The sequence below is a fragment of the Ursus arctos genome, unplaced genomic scaffold (assembly GCF_023065955.2).
Source record: "Ursus arctos isolate Adak ecotype North America unplaced genomic scaffold, UrsArc2.0 scaffold_11, whole genome shotgun sequence".
Lineage (NCBI taxonomy): Eukaryota > Metazoa > Chordata > Mammalia > Carnivora > Ursidae > Ursus > Ursus arctos.
In genome coordinates, this window is record NW_026622775.1 from 2,108,018 (window position 1) to 2,132,224 (window position 24,207).

General features: G+C 33.9%; 1 protein-coding gene across 4 annotated transcripts in view; it reads left to right on the forward strand.

Moving 5' to 3' along the window:
- The window catches only part of GSTCD (glutathione S-transferase C-terminal domain containing), a 133,894-nt gene that overhangs the window by 20,347 nt on the left and 89,340 nt on the right, over positions 1-24,207 (forward strand). For 3 of the 4 annotated variants that reach the window (XM_048212232.2, XM_057309989.1, XM_048212231.2), the window contains exons 4-5: positions 323-574; positions 4,729-4,822. In XM_048212232.2, coding sequence (XP_048068189.1) covers positions 323-574; positions 4,729-4,822 — 346 coding nt within the window. The remainder of the gene's footprint in view (positions 1-322; positions 575-4,728; positions 4,823-24,207) is intronic. The other variant, XM_057309990.1, reaches the window with a different exon arrangement.

Below are 24,207 nucleotides of genomic sequence, written 5' to 3' on the forward strand. Positions count from 1 at the left end.
GTGAAAAAAGACATTTTATGATTCCACTTATATGAAATACTAGAAAAGGCTAATTATCGACATGGAAAGCAGATCAGTGGTTGCTTATAACTAACCGGGGAAGCAGAGATTGACTGCAGATTGTCACAACAGAATATTTTGGTGTAAGTGTTCTAATACTGGATTGTGGTGGTAGTTACACAGCTGTATAAATTTGTTAAAACTCCTTGTTTGAACTGTACACCCAAAATGTGTGAATTTTATGGTATGTTATAGTACCTTGTCAGCTACTATCAGCAAACAGAAAATACGTATTGGTATGTTTTGTTCTTTGCCTGCCTAGGTAATTATTTGCAAGAAACTTTCTGAAAAGCTGATAGAATTTCCACTGCTGGCTGCTTGGTACCAGAGGATTCAGGAAGTGCCAAGAGTAAAAACAGCAGCTTCTCAGTGTGGGATCCAGTTTCTCCATTTACCAGAGTTGCTGGCCACCTCAAATGAACAAGACTCAAACTTACATGAGGTCCCAGGTGTGGAGGAGCAAAGTGATGCTTCTTTTATAGGAGGACCAAGACCTACTATGACAAAGTTAATGGTACTTACAATGTTTTTCTTAAAATTTTCTTTGAAAAATTCCATGTGATAATGTTGCTGAGCATTCTACCCCAACTTGTAGTTATTTATTCACATTATTTTTGTTTTAAATTTTATTTGTAACTATTTTATATCATCCTTACCCAATTAATATTTCTATGTCTTTTGCATATAAATGATGTATAGCAAATTGAAGATTTTTATTAGTATGTGTCTTTGAAGCCAAGTAAGTCAGAATATGTATTTTTTTAAAAAGTATTTTTCTCAAAACTTTTTTTTTTTTTTTTTTTTTTTTTTTAGTATTCAAGACATTGGCCAAGGTTATATCATATCTGGTCAAATGTATTGTTTTAACCTGATGTTTTTCTGCTGCAAGGTTTTGGTCTCAGTTTTTAAATTTCAAGATGATGATTTGAAGTTAAAGAATATGGAAATGAATATCTCAATTTACTTTCCAAGGTTTTGTCTAAATTTAAGGTGCTTTAGTTCTTTGAATTTTGTTTTTACTTTTTTATTTTATTTTATTTGTTTTGTTTTTACTTTTTTATTTTAATACCTTTTTATATAACACATATGATTTCTTTTTCTCTCTTTGCTGCAAAATTTGTTTCTAATAATACTAATTGTAGAAATTTTCCCAATAGGCTTTATTTTCTCTATCATTATAAACAATTTACAAAAATGTTTTGCTTTTAACTTCAACTATTTGAAGATTTACTTGAATAGAGGAAGAAATCAGGAAGTAATTTGAGCTATTCATCTGAGTCGTACTGAAAAAAGTATTCGTTATATTTCCCCACTTGGGTTAGGAAGCATTTGAGTTCTATGGTTAACAGAAAGTTACTGAATTAGAAAAGGACAAGAAGATTTTAGTAGTGACATCAGCCCCTTATCTCGTTAGTTAAGCTTTGTTAGCCTAGTGATGAAACAATGAAATAGGATTTTATAGTTGATTTTATTAGAAGAAGGTATCAAGGCGTGTCCAAAGTTTGATGTTCTTGATCAGGTGACTATACTGTGTGGGGATCTCAGTTTCACTTCTTGAGTTTTTTTAAAATAAATAATCGTTAGTAGAGTAATTTGCTTTGCATTAAAATACTAATTTTCAAAATTTCAACAAACCAAAAATCTGCTTTTAATTCATACTTACACAGTCTTGAAAGAAAATTGGTGATTCAGATTTTTTTACCTATGTTTTTCTAGCAATAAAATGACATTAGGGAAAACATTTGTATTTTATACATATTAAAAATATTTATAAAAAATGAGAAATGAATAACAAATTTAAATTCAGGAAAAGTTAACAAACAATTGTAAAAATAAGCTGTCCTGTAATACCATAAAAAATAAAAAGGAATCCTGAATTTTTAATTTACAGGCTGTATGTTAGTTCAGGTCCCCCAAGCAGACGAAGATGGGGTTAGATGTGCAAGAGGTCTACTGAGGGAAATCTGGGAGGTAAAGTGGGGAGAGAGACAGAGGAGGCTGGGAGAGCCTTCAGTCTATGATGCAGGTTTGACCCCTGCGCATGAGACAGGGAAGGAAGGATGATTGGGTTAGAAAAGCTTTAGACTTCACTGCAGGTCTAAGAAAGTTTTGTCAAGCCCATGGGGAATCTTTGAGCCCAAATCATCTGTCAGAGAGTTCCGTGTTTCTCAGGAAAGGCCTGCCGTGGTATCTCAGCCACTCTCAGGCATTGGCTTGGGAGCAGCCCATGGGAAAACTAGTAGGGACCAGATGACTTGGATTCTAGTCCCAGCTTTGTACCTAAGCTAACATTTTGACCTTCAGTGTGTTGTTTAACCAAAGGGTCTTAATTTCACCATTTATAAATTAGGAGAGTGTAGTAGGTATTCTGTAGGATTCTTTTCTGATTTCAAATCTTCTGGTTATATAAAAGATGACTGGGACATTACATCAACAATTTAAAAAAAACAAGGCTCAAATCTGAAAATAAGTTAAAATTTCTATTTTCATTTAATTCTAACTTGAAAGTATATATTAGATACAATAAATGTTCCTTTTTAGCAGGACATTGTTTTTGCTACTTACTAATGAATTATTGACATATGTTTTGAAAATTAGTAAATATTAAATCAAAATAATAAATTATGTGAATGTATGAATTTTATTTATACAGTAACTATTAATTTTTGTGTAGTCACAGTATTTTGTGCCAATTACATAAGGACAAATGAAATTGGTGCCAAGTGGAAGTATAAAATAGTAAAGTATTTCTTAGGAACACTCACATTTCACTTTTTTTCTCTCTTTTGTTTTCTTTGGCATACTCTTGCCTCCAAAATTTACCTTATTTTCCAAAGATTTTAAATTCATTTATTCATTCAGTTAGTCCAAAAAATGTATATGTTTAGTCATTGTTGTGAATGTGGGACATATGAAGAACAGATTGGACTGCCTTCATGGGCCTCATATTCTGGTGGGGGAGGTAAGTAAAAGACACAAATGTGTTAACACGTTCGGTAATGAAAAGTGCCACAAAAAGTAATGCGGTATAAGGGGGTGGAGGTTATGTGAGTTGGAGTCCTTTTTAGATAGAGTGGTCAGGGAGGCTTAGCTGACAAGGTGAAGACATTGAGCAAATGACCTGAATGAACTGAAGATTTGGAGGTTGTGTTCTAGGCAGAGGGTCCAGAGAGTGAATAGACCCTGAGCAAATCTGTAGAGACAGAAGGTAGATTAGTAGTTACCTAGGGCAAGGAGCTGAGGGGGGAAAATAGAGTATCTACTAATGGATAAGGGACTTCTTTTTGAGATGATGAAAATATTCTCAAGTTAGCATTGATTGTGGCACAACTGTGAATATTATAAAAACCATTGAATTGTATGCTTTAAATGTAACGGTGTGTGAGTGATATCACATATAGCATTTTTGAAAAAACCCCAAGGTAGGATTAAATTTTGTGAAATAAGGGAGAGCAAGTTTAGTATGGCTAAGCTAGAATAAGGGGGTTAGAATAGTGGTAGATGATGTCAGAGAGATGTTTATTTTTCTGGGAGCAAGTAAGTGCTCTAGACCTCTAGATATAAAGGTATCTCTACCTCAACAAAACATCTTTATGCTATTTTCTTTGGAAGTAGAATTCCACTAGTTTCCATAATTTAAAGTAATCTCATGAACTAACTGATTCAAATTAGTGATAGATTCTCAGAGATTTTTCTTTTGAGTTGGATATTTCTAAAGATAAAGAACCTGAACTATGAATTTTATCTGTGGGCTGTGTACCCAGACTGTGATTGCAAGGGTCTGGGAATCCATATTTATGCCACTCTATTGTCTGCAGATCAAATAAATAAATGCACAAGTTTTTTTTTTTTTTTTAAGATTTTATTTATTCATTCGACAGAGAGAGAGACAGCCAGCAAGAGAGGGAACACAAGCAGGGGGAGTAGGAGAGGAAGAAGCAGGCTCCTAGCGGAGGAACCTGACATGGGGCTCAATCCCAGAACGCTGGGATCACGCCCTGAGCCGAAGGCAGACGCTTAACAACTGAGCCACCCAGGCGCCCCTAAATGCACAACTTTTGACGTGGGGAAGGAGCCTGAGAATTTTTTTTTTACAAATTGAAAAATGGTCCTCATTTTTGAAAATGTTGGGAACCTTTGGTTACAACAGAGGGATCCTTTTTTAGAGGCATTACAAGCATTTGTAAAAGACTGTTATGGATGATGTTTGAGTGTTATGTTGAAGTGGGGCTTTTTGTCCTGTAAATATAACTCCTAGCTGTAGCTATTTTCATATATGTAAAGACAGATCTTGATGGATATGCAGAGTCAGTTTTTTATTATCCCTGTGTGGAATGTTTTTGATAAAATTTTTATCTTCAGGTGACTTTTCTTTTTGACACCCAGTTTATTTCTAAGTATATTTATTTCTATGTAGTTTTTGGCAATAATTTAAAAATAGCATTTTTTATTATCTCAATATAAAAAAACAGGAAAGTAACTGTTCTATCAAAAAAACACATTATATTTCTTATGTAACTAAATATTTTTGAGGAACATCTAATGATTGTTAATAGTTATGTTCCTCCTTGACACTATAAAAAACAGAAATTTGGCCTTCTAAAACATAACAGGATTTTATTAATTCATTAATTTGGAAAGAATCTATTTCTTATTTCTTATTTCTAGGAAAAAGGCATTGAAGTGATGTTTTCTCCCCACCCTTGCCCTACTTGGACCCTTGATTGGAATAGTCTTCCTGCAGCAGTGAGCCCAAAGGAAGGTGAGTTGTGTTTTTTTTTTCTTTAGCTCCTTTAAGTTTTATTCATAATCTGCAGACCCTCTTCAGAGCCATCTTCCAATTCTTTAATTCTCTCTTTGGTTTTATCTAATATTCTGATTGTATTATCCATTGAGTTTTCTTTCTTTTTTTTTCCCCTAATTATTTCTTTTTTTTAAGTTTTTATTTTAATTCCAGCTGGTTAACATGCAGTGTTATATTAGTTTCAGGTATACAATATAGTAATTCAACACTTTCATTCATCACCCTGCGTTCATCACTGCAAGTGTACTCCTTAATCCCTATCACCCATCCCCCAACACTCCCCTCTGGTAACCATCAGTTCTCTATAATTAGGGATCTATTTCTTGATTTGTCTCTCTCTTTCTCTGTTACTTTTTTCCCTTTTGCATGTTTGTTTTGTTTCTTAAATTTCCCATATGAGTGAAGTTTTCCTTTTATTTTTATTATAAAAAGTTCACATATAGACATTGCTCAGATTCAACATTTCTCACATTTTCCTACATTTGTTTATTCCTTTTTCTTTCTTTTGAAGTATTTTGAAGGAAATTCCAGATAACATGCCATACTATAGTACATACATCTAAGAAGTATGGTCATTCTAAATAATCGCCATGTCATTATCACACCTAATAAAAATTAACAAAAATTCCTTGATTTTTTAATAACCAGTACATAATCGTTTCCTTCTAATTGTTTTAAAGTATTGTTTGAAAAAAATATATTTATAGTTAGATTTTTAGTTAAATAATTATATCTTTCATTGCTAGAAATTATATTTGGGTTGTTTGTTTTTCTAATGACCTTTTCCTTGCTCGTGTTTCAATTTCCTCTTCTCACAATTTTTAAGCATAGTTATTTTATATTCTGTATCTGTTATATAGTTGCTGTGTCCATAGAGATCTAATTTTTCTGTTTGTTTGTTTTTTGTTGACTTCATTCTTGGTGTCTTATTTCTCTATTAGTTTTGTAATTATTTTGAATTCATTTAGGGCCTACTTAAATCTGTGGGAATCTTGTGGGGCCTGGGTTAAGAGTAAATTTCTATAGAAGGGATTAATATTTGCTTATGCCAGGCATCTCAAGATACTAGAATCAAACCAGTTAACATTACATTTTTAGCTTGAGATTTTTTTAACCTTTTCATTTGGAGCTGAGGTTTAAACAGACAAGTTACCTTTTATCATCTTCCTTTGCTATTGAGTAGGACTTTTTTTTAATGCATCTTTTCATGGGTAATATAGCTTTTCAAGGTTTATACTTTCATGTAGTGATAATAGTTCCAGCTTTCCACAATGCTAGGGATCCAGGACTAGCCTTTCTTCTTTGTCTTGCTATTAAAGCTCAGATCCCTGTTAGCAAATACCCTCCTGGCAGCTGGAGTCAGTTCAAGATTATTACACTAATTTTCAGTTCCTTTCCCCTTTATTAAGACCCTGTGGATTTCCCTTACTCTCAGAAATCCATTTAGACAGGCAAAGGATGATTGTTGAGTTTTATATAACATTTTAGGTGTTTTTAGGTGGAGAACATTTTTATTACTCAATGTTCCACTTCTTTAATTGTTCACTTATTCTTAGTTTTATACCAAGCCAAATATAACTTTTGATTTCCAAATGCTCTTTGAAATTGTTTGCCTGCCTTTTTCATGTTCTCCTCTGTGAAGCTTCCTAAGTATTGTCTGTATTTCACTAATCAATTCTAGTTTGTCAATCAAGGAAATGATTTAGGATTTTTCCAGATTGGAATAGGTTTTTTTGGGCAATTAAGAACTCTGCCTCAAAGATGTTTTATAAAAATTAAATTCATTTTTTGGTCTTTGTTAAATATATGAAACATAGTCACTAATGAATTTGTTAATGTTTTAATTTTAAATGTTTTCTGACATTTTGAAATTTTTAAATGTTTTTATTGTCCTTGCAATTGGATTGTTTTGTGTACTCTGGTTATAGTCGACTTTGGACAGGTTAAAACTATAGTAAATGAAAATCAGATTTTCGTTAATATTTATATTTACAAGAAATGAATACAGAGATTTGTAAGTGCCACGTGTTTTGCTTTACTCATAATTAATTTACTATGAAGCCAAAATAATATTTTCAGTTATTAATTGAGCAATCAATTACATCTGCTACCAACTCAGAGATCTAACATTAAGCATTCATGTCTGGTTGTTTTACTGGTTAGAATTGCATCTAACAGAGTTCATGGAATATATTACTTATTATAGCCCTTTAATTGGATTGCCTAGTTTTCATAAATATTATGACAAACAAGGAACTATAACAGCAGAGCTACGTGATTTATTTACATTTCATTCTCTGTTCTTAAAAGGTTTCTATAGTCTATGTTAAACTAAGGCAGAATTGTTGCATTTTAGATGTTCTGTTTTCAGTTCTGGCTATTTCAATATTGCACGGTAATAGGATCGCTGTGAAATGAAATTATAATACATATGGGTGTGGAGGTCACTGTGAAAGTGTTCTCACGATTTGTGTTCTGGTATTTTTAGAAGACATTGAATTGTGATAAGATTTTATTGGTACTAGGTTCATTTGGATGTCGCAAGGGCTGACTCCTTATGTGCAATCCATTGAGTTACATCAAGATTATGGTACATATAATAAGAATCGTTCTCTTTACTAACAAAGGCTATATTGATCCTAACGACGGAGGCTTATTTCCTAAGCTTGTCTATCTCCCAACCTCTGTTATTACCCATTTCTCTCCCCACATCCTACATACTATTCCCTGAACTTTTCAGGTTCTCTCATATGACCTTTAGCTATTATTTCCATGCCTTCACTTTTAGTTTTCCTCCAGCCTTAAATATTCTTCTTTCCACTTCCTATCCTATTGAAATTGCACTCATCTTTTAAGGATCAGCTCAAATGCTGCTTCTTCATTAAGCCTTCTGCATGTGCTATGGAGTCAGCCTACCTGAGTTTCATACCTGGACTACTATACTAACTGCTAGAAAATCTGTGGCCAGATTCTCAACTTCTCTGTGCCTCAATCGCCTCATCTGTAAAATGGGGATAAAATAGTATATACCTTAATGAGATTGTTGGTACATTCAATGAATTGATGTATAAAGCACTTAGTACAATATATCAGACAGAATTAGTCACTCCCTCTCAATGTTCCTTAGTGCTTATACTTCATTTTTGGTACTTATGGTATTCTTCTGTTACACTATGATTATTTATATGCATGTTTTCCTTCTCTAGTAGACTGTGAGCTCTTTGAGTATAGAATAGGAACTCAGTAATTTTTTTATTAAATTCATTTGAATTGAGACTATAGATCCTTTTAACTTCCCAAATTTCTCCTTAAACCAGGCAACTTTGAATTCTTTTGTCTCATATAGATTTAATTTACATCATAATTATTGCTATTATTATTATTCTACTACTACTATTCTATTTTATGGACTGTTTGGAAATAAGTTGCAAACATTATGCTACTTTACCTCCAAGAGCTTAACTGTCTGCTTTATGTATGAACAAAGACTTTTTCTTAGTCCTTTTCTCATAGCCATAGTACAATTATCAAAACAGGCTATGTAATTTAGTATAAACTATTATCTAATCCACAGTCCAGTTGGTTGTAGTACATTTAATTGCCATGTCACTTTAGTCTCCTTTCATGTGAAATAGTTTCTTAGCCTTTCTTTATCTTTCAACATGGACTGTTTTGAAGAGTTCAGGCCAGTTTTTTGTAGTACATTTCTCAATTTTGATTTGTCTAATTTCCTCATACTTAGATTCAAGTTATACATTTTGGCAGGAACACCACCGAAATGAAGTTGTGGCCTTCTCAGTGCATCATAGCAGAAGGCACATTACATCAGCTTGGGCCCAGTGATGTTAACTTTAATCATTTGGTTAAGGCGGTATCTGCCAGGTGTCTCTACTGTAATGTTACTGTTTTGCTCTATCAAATTAATAAGTATTTTGTGGGGAGATATTTGAGATTACATAGTGTCTTGTTTTCAAAATTTCACTCACTAATTTACATTCATTTGATGCTTCTTGCCTGTGATAGTTACAGAATGGTGATTTTTCAGCTCCATCATTCTTCTATATATCCCATCTATCATCTATATATCTATTATCAGTATTGACTCAAGAATTATTTTATTAAATAAGTTATAATCCATCACCATTGTTCTTTATTTTAGTACTCAAGCTGTCCAAGGTTGTGAGTCTCTTCAAGCTGGCTCCTGATCCTTTGGAAGTGGCCTTATCATTCTATGACCACTTCCTTAAATTCTAGATAAACAAAATATTGCAGGCTCGTTTTGTCATTTCCCTGCCTCAGTTCTAGAGTCAGCTGTTTTTCCAAGGAGCTATGGTTCCCTTTAGTAGAGAATAGCATTTAGAAACTAAAATTTGAACATGAGGTGTGCTAATTGCTAATGGAGTGTTATTGCTTCCAGGACCTCTCAGCAGAGAGATGTGCATATAGATAGAACTATGAGGAAATAGATGTACATACACACACGTACATAATGACATTACTGTCTACTGCTCTATTTGTATATCTCTGTTATCTGTCTGTATTAAAAAATGGTGAGATGGGCGCCTGGGTAGTTCAGTCCGTTAAGCGTCTGCCTTCAGCTCAGGTCATGATCCCAGGGTCCTGGGATTGAGCCCTGCATCAGGCTCCCTTCTCAGCAGGGGTCTGCTTGTCCCTCTCCTTCTGTGCCCAATCTCTCTCTGTCAAGTAAATAATCTTTAAAAAAAAAAGTAAAAACCAATGTTCTTTTAAAATATGTTGAGATTATACTGATATCTCTAATTCCAAACCAAATCTGCAAAATTCTTCCTAGTTTTTCTGAATTCAATATCTATATCAACCTTTCTCAACAGTAAAAATGATAGCTCACAATATCATCTATTTATTTGCTCATTTGGTAAGTCCAATCATAACTGAACAGTAATTTGAGAATTGTTATATCCATATCTCTGTGAATTCCAGATTGTTTGAGTTTGGCCAAAGCTCTTTTACAGATAGTTGTGATTAAATGGTTCTGTATAAGATGAATTACACAAAAGTAAGGAATGAAAGGTTTAAGTTAGTATTAATCATATGCCCTGATAGAAAATCTTCAAACAACAGTCTCCTACTGCATTATATATATTATATAATATACATGATATATATATGTATATGTATTATATATATAAAATATACGTGTATATATATGTATGATATATATTTATTATATATTTATTATATATAATATATATAATATATAATATATATAATATATATTATATATATAATATACGTGTATATATATGTATGATACATATATATATATATGTATGATAGATATATATATATATACGTATATTATACAGAAGTGAGGAAAGAAAGGTTTAGGTTAGTATTAATCATATGACCTGATAGAAAATCTTCGAACAACAGTCTCCTACTGTATTTTATATATATATATATATAATATATTATACTATATTATATATTATATTTTTATATATATTATATTATTATTACTTTTGACCTCAAATAACTGTGTGATTTTCTACTCTAATGAACTAGGATAAATACTTGTGAGCCTGAGGAGTCTTTTTGTTAAGTCCAGAAATACTTCTGTTCTTGCCTTCTGAATTTTTGCCCTCTGAGTATGAAAGAGAGAATGATATAAGACTTAGAATAGAGCTGCCCTAAGCCACTCCATGCAATACTTCCCTGTAGCCATCTTTATTCTCCCGTAGTTTTTAGGTGAGTGGTTCCTATATTAAGAATTGCTCCTAGCCTAGAATAACCATATCAATCATATAAGGAGGGGGAGATTCAGAAGTATGACCTTATAGAAGATAAAGGCAACAAAAAGAGAGTTGTTTCAGTTACAATCTGTTTCATTCTTACATTCAGAATTACATTGTCTTAGGAACACGGAGCAGTGAGGTGTACCCTAGACCTTGGCTTTGCTGTTGAGCTGCGTGACAGCATCATCTTCTCGGGAGACTGATGTGGAGCTAGTACATAAAAACCCTAAGCATTATCACTCATTCACCTTGCCATCCCCCACCACCCAGGTTAGAGTATATACTTATCAGTTTGGGATAAAAGAAAAAAAACTAATGGCAGAGTTTTACTAGAAGGATATCGTAAGTTCTCATCTTTCTAGAGGGCTTTAAACCCTGTAGATTTTATTTGCTTGGGATAGACGTATATGAATTCTTAGAACAAGAATTATAAACTGGTATATTCTAGTTCCTTTTATATAAATCATTGATTGAATTCATGTTTCTAAGAAAATATATAATTTTTCAATCCTAGTGGATCTGTCTTAGTACCAAGATAGTTCTATCAACATTCATACATATGATATATATTACATGTATATTTAGATATATTTGTATATTTATTTATATATTTTATGTATATTATATACATATTTATTATATAATTATATTTACATGTAGCATATATATACATAGTATATATAGCATATATATACATACTATATTATATATAACATGAGTAGTGTATAATATATTATATATAATATTATATAGTAATATTTTTACATATTATTTAATATATATTATATATTTATATACTTATATATGTAATATATGCATAATAATATACAATATAATAACTATTTAATAATACATACTATAACAAATGATAATAATGTAATTTTATAATCACATGTGGTATATAATTGTATATAATATAAATGTATATATATATAAATATAGATGGCTATGATTTTAAATTTTATGATGATATCCAATTTTATGTAAATATCCAGTTTTTCCCCCCACTTAATTTCTGTAAAATATTTGGGGTTGAAAAGAATGATTTGATCCTTGACATTGAGAAAAAATATAAAATGAGACAGTGATATATGATATAACTAATAAAATTTGGCCTCAATGCAGTCTGTGCTATCACCCCCTGTTGTATGCCAACAGGATCACCTTTCCGTTATTCTAGTGGAAGCGATTTGGGTAAGCGAGGGAAGTGTGTGGTCAAGGTCTTTGGAGAGGGTTGGATCCAAGATGGAGAAAGGAAGGACTAAACAGCCTTTGCCCCATCAGTGATTCTTAACAAGGTTCTTAAGAACCCCAGGGGACATGGTAAATAGCATTACTTATTGCTGTTTTTGCCAGATGGCCAGGGAAGCACAAAGTTTACCATAACAAAGAATTGTCTCACCCACAGCGTAAGTAGTGTCCTCCTTTGAGGAATCTAAAACATAAAAGCTTGTTTTGGGGCCTCTAGGCAAGGTATATAAAGAAACTTCATTGTCCTAGGCCATTGCTTTTCAAACTAGGACATCCATCAGCGTCCTCTGGAAAGCTTATTAAAACAGGTTCCTGGGCCCTAACCCACAGTTTCTCATTTCAGGTCTCACATGGGGCCCTAGAATTGCATTTCTGAGAAGTATCCTACTAATGCTGCTTCTGTTGTTTTGGGGATCACACTGTGAAGTAATTACCTTGGGTAACTGATTTAGTACCTGCTTTGGCTGCTTTGATTTCAACATTTGCTGCCAAATTAAAATGAACAAGGGTAAAGCTTTCTAAAATTTTTCTTTACAAACTAAAAAATTATGTTTCTGCTTTTAGCATGTATTATATCAAATACAAGAGCTTGTGCAGACCTCTGAACCATTTGGTAACTATGAAACCTTCTACTTTAAGTCAAGTATACTAAATTATACTAGCAAATGTAAGTGAAAGTAGAAGTATCTTATAATGTACACAGAAATAACTGTCTTGTAAGAAATTTTTTTCTGAAATATTAATCTTAGATTTTTATATTTTCCACTTCACCACACTAGGTAAGACATAATTAGCATATTTTTTTTGACTTAAAAAAAAAATTACTCTCCAGGGAGACAATATAAGGATAAATTTTTCCTAACATTTTTTGTTTATATTAAACAAATTTAGATTATAAGGCTAGTACATTTTGAACTTTTTGGCATTTAAGATACTAAAAGCACACCAAGAGAATAAGATCAAAGGTTTGAGTTCTTTTCCTCTTTTCTGGGAAAAAAAATTTCCTAACATAAATGTTTTTCATTTTCCTAAGTTATACTTAGCTGTGAAATCCAAAACCCAACCATATTTGACTCAGAACCATACAAATTTATAACTATTTTCTCTTCTTTCAAGGGTCAGGTTCTCAAAAAGCATTTTGGTGCTTTACCAAAAGTAATATGACTTTTATTTAAACTGCAATTTAATCTGAAACTAAAAGCCTCTAAAAGATAGTATATAAAAATACAGACAGAATTTATATTAAATAGTTTAAAATATAACAAGGTTGCAAAGAACAAGTTTGTTATTTGCTTAGTAGTACTTTTTTGAATGAGTGCCAAACACTAATACACAGGTGTAGAGATTGAGATATATAAATCACATATGTATTGCAAGTTACATCATATGAATGTGAATGATATAGAGCAAACCATGTGTTAAATTCATTTCCTTTTCTTCTAGAGATGGGGGGGGCAGAGGGAGAGACTGAGGCAGACTCCCCACTGAGCACAGACCCCCATGCAGGCCCCCATCTCACAACCCTGAGATCATGACCTGAGCAGAAACCAAGAATTTGATGCCTAACTAACTGAGCCATCAGGGTTCTCCCATCTCCTTCTCTAATAGAAAGTTAGAGAAGTCAGCTAGAGTAAGAGCAGAAGTAATTAAAGTGGGAGAGGTGGGTAAAATTTTACTAGGCAAATTCTTCCAATTATTATAGCATTAAATATTTCTTATATAAAAATGTTAGTCTTTTCTAGAATAGTAATTAAATATACTTGGTAATCATGAGAGGTAGTACTGGTGGTAGAAATATTTTTGTATAGGTTTTAATGAGTAAACATGTGAATTTTTTAATTGAAAAAAGGTAATGTACTATGTCATAATCTTTATTGGAGAGGAAAGCAACATGAAGTAGAGAACTAGGGACATCTGGGTGGCTCAGTTGGTTAAGTGTCCAACTCTCGATCTCAGTTCAGGTCTTGATCTCAGGGTCATGAGTTCAAGCCCCACAGTGGGCCCCATGCTGGGCGTGGAGCCTACATTAAAAAAAAAAAAAAGAAAAGAAATGGAGAATTAGTAGAAATGCATCTTTATTTTTCAATGTTACTTTCTTCATGTGAAATTTCAAATGGTTTAAAGTTTCTTCATGGAAATGTTAAAAGTTAAAAAAAGCCACATACAGGGGCACCTGGGTGGCGTAGTCCTTAAGCGTCTGCCTTGGGCTCAGGGCGTGATCCCGGCGTTCTGGGATCGAGCCCCACATCAGGCTCCTCCGCTGGGAGCCTGCTTCTTCCTCTCCCACTCTCCCTGCTTGTGTTCCCTCTCTCACTGGGTGTCTCTCTCTGTGTCAAATAAATAAATAAAATCTTTTTTAAGAAAAAAGCCACACACAATACACAATTTTATTGTAATTATTTAGTAATAATACATTGGGTTTTATTTAAGCCTTTTTTATTCAAACCTTTAAAAAATTAAACCTTTTAAAATTTCACATGGAGTAGCACTTAAAATAACTTAATCAAATTCCTCTCAAATTTATCTACAGGTTTGACATAATTTTTATTGAAATCCCAACAAGATCTTTTTGTAGATATAGATAAACTTATTCTAAATTTTATATGGAAAAGAAAATTTGAAAAAAGAATAGTAGAGAAAACTCACTCTACTTGCTGTTCAGACTTACTGTATGGCTATAGTAATTAGAGATATATACATATAGATTAATAGAAAAGAATGGAGAACTTACAAAAAGACATAAAAGCAACTCAATGGAGGAAGGATAGGCTTTTCAACAAATGTTGCTAGATCAATTGGACATCCACAGGCAAAGAAAAAGCATCTCTATCTAAATTGCACACCTTGTATGAAAGTTAACTCAAAATGGATCATGGATTCAAATTTAAAATTTTAAACTATAAAATTTAGAAGAAAATGTAAAAGATTTTTTTAGAGCTTTGGGACTGGGGGTAGAAAAAGAGTTCTTACGCATGACATCAAAAAGCATGATCCATAAAAAATTTTTTTGATAAATCAGACTTCATTAAAATTAAAAATGTTTGCTCTGCCAAAGACTGTTAAAAGCATAGTAAAACAAGCTGAAGACTAGAAGAAAATATTTGCAAACTACCAATATAAACAAATCTGACACAGAACTTGGATCTGGGATACATGAAGAACTCTCAAAACTCGACAGTGAAAAACAAACAAAAAATTCTATTTTTAGAAAATAGGCAAAAGAGAAGAACAGACATTTTACCAAAGAGAATATGCAGTTGGCACATATACACGTGAGATATCATTATACACCTATCAGAATGGCTAAAATAAAAAAAAGTAACAGCACCATATGTTGGTGAGGGACAGAGAATCACTCAAGCATCGCTGTAGGAATGAAAAATGGTACAACCCCTCTGGAAAATAGTTTGGCACTTTCTTATGAAACTACACATACAGTTGCCACAAAACTCAGCAGTTAACCCTGTTGGGCATTTATCCCAAAGAAATGAAAACTTGTATTCATACGAAAACCTGCATATGAATATTCATAGCAACTTTATTCTTAATAGCCCCAAACTGGAAACAACCCAAGTGTTCTTCAGTGGGTGGATGATGAAACAAATTTTGGTGCGTCCATGCTATAGAGTGTCGCTCAGCAATAGAAGGGGATGGACTCTTGATACCTGTAACAACCTGGATGAATCTCAAGGACGTTATGATTAATGAAAAAGCCCATCTCAAAAGCACTTATTTAACATTCTCAACATCATAGGCCTGGGGAGATGAAGAACGGATCAGTTGTTGGTAGGAAACAGGGATGGCATGGCACAATGTTGCTACCTCTAAAGGGAGTTCCCTTATGATAAGGTGGGTATTTCAATGTATGCATTGGATCAAATTTCATCAAACTCTGCATACACTCACAAATGAGTGCGTGTGAAAACTAAGCAAGGTCTGTAGTTAACAGTATTGTAGTAGCAATAATTTTCTAGTTTTGATGTTATACTACAGTTAGATAAGATGTCACCATGGGGGAAGCTGGATGAAATGTTCACAGGACTCTCTGCACTATTTTTGCAACTTCCTGTGAGTCTATAATTATTTTAAAATAAAAACCTAAAAATGTAATTTAAGTAAAAATATTGGAAAAGGTCAAGAAATAAAGAATAAGTGAAATATTTCTCAGCTCATCTTTTTCAAAAATATTTATCAGAAACCTTCTGGAGATCATTTATAAATCAAATGATAGTTTGATAAAAGCCTCAAACTGCAAAGACATCTTGATGTATTTCCTTTATAATGAAAGCAATGCAATGCTAATATACACTGATAAACACTAAACACTTTTACTTTGACAGTCCAGTTCACAGATTGCTGTTTTCAAGCTCCAGAAAAATGGAGAAAGCCAAATTGACGTAGCATAATTTGAGTTTCTTTATACCAATATTGCTTCAAAATAGTGATTAGTCTGGTCTAGGAATAGCTCACGTATTATTAATCTGGCCGAGTTTGCACTAGGGCTCCTGCCCTGCCACCTGAAACTTCGTGGTTCCTCGAGGATGTCTTCTTGTCATATATGTTACAGTGATATGGATGTTACCTTCATGAGAAGTAGAGAAAGTTCTTTCACTGAAAGCTTAGCAGTATCCAATTTCAATTATACATTCGCATTTCAAAGTACTGAAAAATGGGACTGAGTATTTTGTTTTGACTGTCAAAATGGTTGAGTGAGTAAGTTTATTTTGAACTTTAAATCAGTTCAGTCACGTGTGGAAATGACACAGTTGTATAACATTGTACTACTAACTAAATCGTCTGGAACCACTTTGTATAAATAAGGCCAGAAAAAGAGTAGCAGGATTAAATTCAAGTTCTATGACTTCAACATCCTCAACAAAATAAGTACGTCCAGCGCCAGTCCCTACCACAGAGGCAGCGATTCTTTAGCTAGGGCGACAGTGATAAAATGTGTGCATAGCTTTGGTACCTTAAATCCACAAAGTATCCAGCTCACTGGGTTGGTTTTTTTTTTTTCTTTCTTTCTTTCTTTTTAATCTCTTTTTTATGTTTTTAAGCCATGAAACCAGATTGTCTTCTTGGGAAAATACTTTTTTTTTTCCTTCAGTGTACTTAACTGTGGCATGTGATTAAAGAAAAAAAGTTAAAAAGTATTTTTTTCTCTTGGAATTAGATTTGCTGTAATTCTTCCCAGTATCATGTTATGCTTTGTTCTATTCTCTAGGGTTAGACTTCCAGAACCCTATTTATAGATCATGTTTTTAAGTGCTTTGCAAGCAGGCCCCATGATGACTGATTACCAAGAAAGGTTTTAATGGCCAGTTTATCCAGGGTGGATTACACAGAATCTTCTAAGAGTGTTGCTTTTTAAAATAAAAGTATTTGACCTGAAGAAGTATCTGTGTGATTAAACAAATTTATCTGAATTTAATTTGATTAGGTCATATGTAGAGTATAAAAATTACTTAGAAACTTTTTTGCCTGTATACAAATGAACAAATTGAGAATTTATTGAACAATCAAGGAGATTTGTGTCCATTTCTGACTCCATTAAGTCATTTATAATAGCCGTAGGCAAGTTTGAAAGTTATCATCATTTGTTTTAGGAATATTGTAAATTCACTGATTAGAAACCTCAAATTATCTATTTGAGTGAATAGTTAAAAATTAGTATGTTTCAGAGACTGAATTACTTCAAAAGGTTGAAATAGGATTTATGTGAAAAATGAAATACTTATTTCTGGAAACCAGTACCCGGCAAGGGTTCTAATCTCTTCAGTTTATGTTGAATGTAGTTGGAGTGGGACCATTGTAATTCAGGAAGAGCTTTCTGGTAAACAGATCTGGAACACTGTCCTAGTCCTGCTGTGTTTCCAACAGCAACGGAGTTCTCTTAGGGCTGGAGATGTGTACTCCAAGAGAAGAGTTTCCTAAGAATTTCCTTCAGTTTTTTCTTTTAGAGTTTTTCTAATGATTACTGATAATGGGTACTGTAATGACAGGTTTCGATATTTTAGAACAAGGCAGATTTGGAAACCTTGCAGGAATTTTGCATTAGTTATTAATGGGTAAATTTTCAGTAAGTACCCATTTTAAATGGAGAAAGACTATATATAGTTGGTGTCATGCAGAAGCAATGAAGAATAGGGAAGAATCTTTGCCATAAAACAAAGATAATCTGCAATATTTTGTTTCAGTGTTTTACACCATTTCTAGTGAAGACAAATGAACAAGCAACACAAAACACTTGCAGAGTTATTTGCAGTCATGTGTAAACTATATATAACTACTCTGAAAGCACTGACAACTTCCGTTTATAATTAATGCAAAATCAGTTCTGTATTAATACTATTAGGTACATTTGCAAAAAGGTATTTCCACATAAAGCTTAGTTCCTGGATTGCCTTTCCAGACTTCATTTGAATATTTCACACTAAGTAACTTAGTTTTTAAGCTTAAAAATTCTTAATATTGCTTAACTTTCAAGAATTTTTATGTTTTGAAAAGTATAAATGTTTATAATCTCATTTAAGAGACAGGGAAAACTAATGATGTGGATCCTTATTTTTCTTGTGATGGAAATTAATTAGTATTATTCATTTCAGCTTAAATTGGCATTCTCTGTGCTAGTCCTGGACATTTATGATTAAAATCAGCTTGACAACACGATGAACTATTTTTTTCTGAACTTTGAGCCAACTCCTCTCAGCATTCAAACTCATTCATTATTTTTATTTAATTAGGTCTAACTCACATTGGAGAGATAACTTGAAGCAAGGAGATTTCCCTAATAACTATGCAATCACAATAGCTCATAGGCTTTGCAATAATGTAATTATTCAAGATTGAATCATCAGAAGAATTTTAAAAAATTATCCTTAACTATAGGACAAAAGTGTGGTCTTAAATAGAAAACTATCATCATTTAAATGGCATTGGTATGTAGTATTAGTAATCAATAGTATAATGTTTCTAGATGTGAATTTTAGTACTTATTTGTGAAAAATTATTAAATTAGTTTTTATATGGAAACCAGTGACTGACTACATTAGCAATTTGGCTGTATTCTATACATGTAAGTGCAAACTTTTATGCTTCCTAAAACAAAAAATACCTAGAAATTTTACATATGATTATGTAGCAATATTTTATGAAGCTAGGGTAAAGTCACTTCCCAGGACAACTCCTCATCTTTTTTTTTCTTTTTTTTTTAAGATTTATTTATTTATTTGAGAGAGACAGAGAGAGAAAGAGAGAGAGGGAGCACATGAACAGGGGAGGGGCAGAGGGAAAGAGAAACTCAAGCAGGCTCCTCACCGAGTGCGGAGCCTGACTGGGGACTGGATCTCAGGACCCAGAGATCATGACCTCAGCCGAAACCACGAGTCAGATGCCTAACTGACTGTGCCACCCAGGCACTCCTGGATAACTCCTTATCTTAAAAACAAATTATTTGATATGATGGTTTTACTCTGACTTGTTTATTGCAGTGAGAAAACAAAACTATTTTTGTGTCAATGTGCACATTTAGCAAACTAGACATGAGAAACCATTTGTGGGGTTTTTTGAGGGAGAAAGATTAGATAGAGCTAAGTCGTCATTCTTTTAAAAAGTTATTGACTAAATACTTCCATGCCCTTGGGGACATATTCACACTTAATTTCTTTCAGCAAAACAGGAAAAGAAAAGAAAACCAAGCTGCCAAAGGCAGTATTAAAGAAAATGACTTAGAAAATTGTTTTCTAGTCATGCCTATCTGCTTTCATCTAATCTAGATAGTTTACTGTAAAATTGGGTAATTGTTGGATTAAGCGGACTATGATCTAAACAAAAAGATGTTTTAAATTATTTTGTTTATAAGTGCTTTTGATAAGTTTCTTTCAAGTGACCTTAAAAGTCATTAAAAGTAATATTCAAATTTACACAGCTACTTTTCATTAGTTATTAGATTCTGGTTAACACCCTTGATCACGCCTTTTTTTTTTTCTTTTCTTTTCTTTTTTTTTTTTAGAGAGAGAGAGTGAATGGGGAAGGGGCAGAGTGAGAGAGAGAATCTTAAAGCTGGGCGTGGAGCCTGACATGAGCTTGATCTCATGACCCTGAGATGGTGACCTAAGCCAAAATCAAGAGCCAGATGCTAAACCACTGAGCCCCCCAGGCGCTCCTCTTGGTCACACTTCTTAAAAAGCGATTGTTTGAGTCAGAGTCACAGTAGGAAAAGATGGCACATTCAAATTGGGATCATTTAGGGAGAATTTATATGTAGAGAGATTAGTTACCAAGTTATAGGTAGGGTATCCTGGCTATAAAAAGAAAGGGCAGAAGCCCTGGGTTAGAAGCTGTGCAGCTCTTTACACCTCTAGATCTGGAGAGGAAGCGAAGGAGGAAAAGTCCCATACAGCAAGCTGCTTGGAGAGGGGCAATAGCCTTCAGGCAGGAGACAGAGGCAGCCTCGGGTGACTGTGGTGGTGAGAGCCAGAGGAAAATAGCCTGCCCGTTTCTCTTTTACCATCACCATCTATCTCATCTGCCCGGACTTCTACTGACCTAACCCATCCGGAGGCCAAGAGGGCAAGGAAGTCTGTTGATGTAGCCCACTCAGGTCAACCCCCAGGGCAGAGAGCTGGTTGAATTGGGAGGGGCAAACCCAAGATAGCCAGCAGAGTAATCACAACAATTCACTAGACACTAGAGATCTAGAATGAGGACATTTGAGCCTCGGAGGGATTAAACAGCGTACATTGTGTGACACACAATCACCATCGTGACACATTGTCAGTCAGCTGAGCCCAGAACCGCAGCTCTGCATCCACTGTGCTTCATAATTATGCCACACTCACCTCTTACAAAATGTGTGAAGTTATACCAGTTCATATTGTTATCTTAGCAAAATTAATAAGATTTGGAATTTATTAATCTGGGGGAGTGGGGTTGGCCCATATTAGATGAAATGATTAGGAGTAGCGTTTAGTCCCACAAAACTTATTCCAGTCTGTACTATAACTTCCTGAAAATTACTTTCAAGGGCCAAACATGTAATAGAAAATTGCTGTTTAATGTGATTTGTCTTAAATCCTACCATTGTGAGGTTAGGGTAAAAAGAGGAATTATAATAACTGACTATTGGAGTCTTTGCTTAAGAGGCTTAAAATAGGAACTCATTTGATTAAAATTAGAAGGAATAAAACTCTTAATATATTAAGAATTTCCATTCCCAAGGTGAATTCTACCCTTCGTTGTTGGAATATGGTTACTTTTAACATTTTCAGCTGTTTTCTTCCCTTATTCTTTTCAGTATTCTTTTAATACTGTCTGGTCATATTATACCAAGTAATTTCCCACTTGCTGAATGCGCTTGTGCTATAGCAGAGGTAGGGGTTGGAGATTATGGAGCACCTCTTCAAGCTCTGCTCACATTCTGGAAATGCTTATCACAATGCTCATTCTGAAATTAAAGATCTTGCTCATGAACAGTAAGTTTTGTGCATGTCTCACGCAAGTGGTCTCCTTGCATTCCAGGTCTTTTCTTCTTTCTCATCGAGCTTGAATGGTTAGCAATTATGAGTAAACTCTTAAACCAAAACCAGTTACATTTACGTAGCTTACTGCTAAGGTCTTTCATATCTGTATCAAGGAGTATAAATGGTTGGGGCGCCTGGGTGGCACAGCGGTTAAGCGTCTGCCTTCGGCTCAGGGCGTGATCCCGGCGTGATGGGATCGAGCCCGACATCAGGCTCCTCCGCGATGAGCCTGCTTCTTCCTCTCCCACTCCCCCTGCTTGTGTTCCCTCTCTCGCTGGCTGTCTCTCTCTGTCAAATAAATAAATAAAATCTTTAAAAAAAAAAACGAGTATAAATGGTTAATGTCAGCTGAGCTTTTCTGCTGCATCATCTGTGATTATGTTTTATTGTAAATACTGCATGTACCCAACCTACTGCACAAAGAATACATTCCCTTGATTTTGTACTAGTGAGAGGCCCTTGTTAGGTTTGAATGCCTATAGAAAAAAAAGGTTCTAGTAAAAAAAAAAAAGACTATTTAAATATAAATGCAACATTTTCTCTTTATTAGAAAACAAACTATAATTAGTGAAAGAATATTCTAGTTTTGTAAATACTTTTACTGACTCTTTCAACATTTCTTTTTATTTCTTTTTAATTTTTTTTAAAGATTTTATTTATTTGAGAGAGAGGGCACGAGCAGGGCAGGAGGGGCAAAGGGAAAGGGAGAAGCAGAATCCACCCCCCCACCCCCCAGGATCCTGTCCTGAGCCGAAGGCAGGCCCTTAACCAACTGAGCCACCCAGGTACCCCTCTTTCAACATTTCTGTTCATAGTTTCCTTTTATCAGGCAGTGTGATAAAACTTGTCACTTATTGTCAAAATATGTTAAACAATTCAGCTATTTTGTGTTTGCTGTTAGAAAATGAATTTAAAAAATTTGAAGCATGATACAACCATCCACTAAGATAACTGCTAATTTTTAATGATACCATAATATTTCACTAAGTACGCTGAGTATGTTTTGCTTGATTATCTGCAGTTGAATATAAAGTTCCTCTCAACTATCACAGTACAGATAGCACTACAATGAAAACATCCTACAGATAGCTTTTCCTATTGTTTGAATCATTTACCGGAAGTGAGTTGATAGAATCAAAGGATGTGAACATTTTTGTTGCTTATGATACATATTGTTAATAGATGTCCAAAAGGGTTTTAACTAGTTTATGTTAACCATCAGCAATGTTCGGGAGTCCCTGGTTCATTTCCACCTTCACTGGCATTAATTCATCAATTTTTTTTTTTGTAATTTTTACAGGCTGATGGGGATAACTTGTTTCATTTTGTGTTATTTTATCATGACAGGGTTGAATATATGCATTTATTTTACTTAATACCTGTTGTCAATTTTCTTGTCAACCTGAACAAGCTCTTTAATAAAATAAATATATTAATCTTTATTTGCTAAAGATAGTTCTCTCAGGATATTGTTTGCCTTTTTAATTTTAATTAGCAACATGTTTTTCTTGAAGCTGAGAAATGCCACAGGTTTTGTGTTTTAGTTCCATTTTGTATACAGAACCCTAGTAGAAGTGGGCAGTTTCTATAGGTTCTTAAGAGTGTGACAGTCTCAGGCTAAACAATAGCTTAGAACCTGTAAGCTGCAGAAGTCACCTAGCAATGTGAGATCAGAAATCTGACATTTTTTAAGCTGCAAGTTATTTTATTTTTTAATTTATTCTACCTTAACTATTTAGCAAAGTCTTTTTGAAATGCCAGCCTGTCTCCATTGTCCTGATGATAGCCCTAGTAAGTTTTAGTTTTGTTTGTGTTTGTTGAGAGACAATAACATACCCCTAGAAGGCAGCGTGAAGGTGGTGGTGGTAGTTCAAGTGAACCCCATTTGAAAGGTGAAGTTTGAAGCGCCTATTATCTCTTACTCCTGGAGGCTTAAACTATAGCAGTTGTTTTAGTTTGAGTAAAGAGGGAGAGTCCCTTGCCAGCTTCTGTCTCCCTCAAATAGACTGAGCTCGTTGAGGGCACGAGGCAGGTATTCGTGTTTGTAACTCTTACGCCTAGCTGAATGACCAGCACAAAGACAGAGCTGTAAGGAATACTTGAGGGAAATAATGAATTGTGGGGAGGAAACACTAGGAGAGGCAGTTGGAGTTGAAAATATATTACTGAATCTGACCACTGAGTGTCCTCAGAGGAAGAAAATGATGAATTAAAATTCTAAGATCTGATTTTTAAAATGTTTCTGAAAGTAACAGCAATGTCTGCAAACATTTATCTGGACTCAGAACAGAAATGGAGTTTTTTTCATCAGTACTCATGTTTTTTAATGGAATGGTTAGTGAAATGAAATACGTTAATTCATCAAAACCAGTGTTTTGAGAGAACTCAGTCTTACAAATGTGTCCCCAACCAACAGAGTGTCTTAATTTTTGCACGTCCTCCTCAGTAGGCCATCTCACTGGGCCTGGGAAGCAGTGCTGAGATAGGAAACCTATGTGTTCTCTACCTTCACACTATGAAGGAGACTGGTTCAGCAAACTGTATTAATGCAACCTAGTAACTTAGTTAATAGCACAAGCATTTTGCTAATATTTGAAAAAAGAAAAAAAAAAAGAAGAAAAGTAAAAGTAAAAAAAAAGGAAACAAGGGAGAATTCAGGTACAAAATTACAGTGAATCCTGTCAGCGAGGGCTGCCTCAAAAGATAATAGCCTCCTATTATGAAACTTGGAGAATCTGCTTCAGCAGCAGGGTCTCCTATGTGGAAGCCCATAGGAGAAGATAATTCCAATAAATAA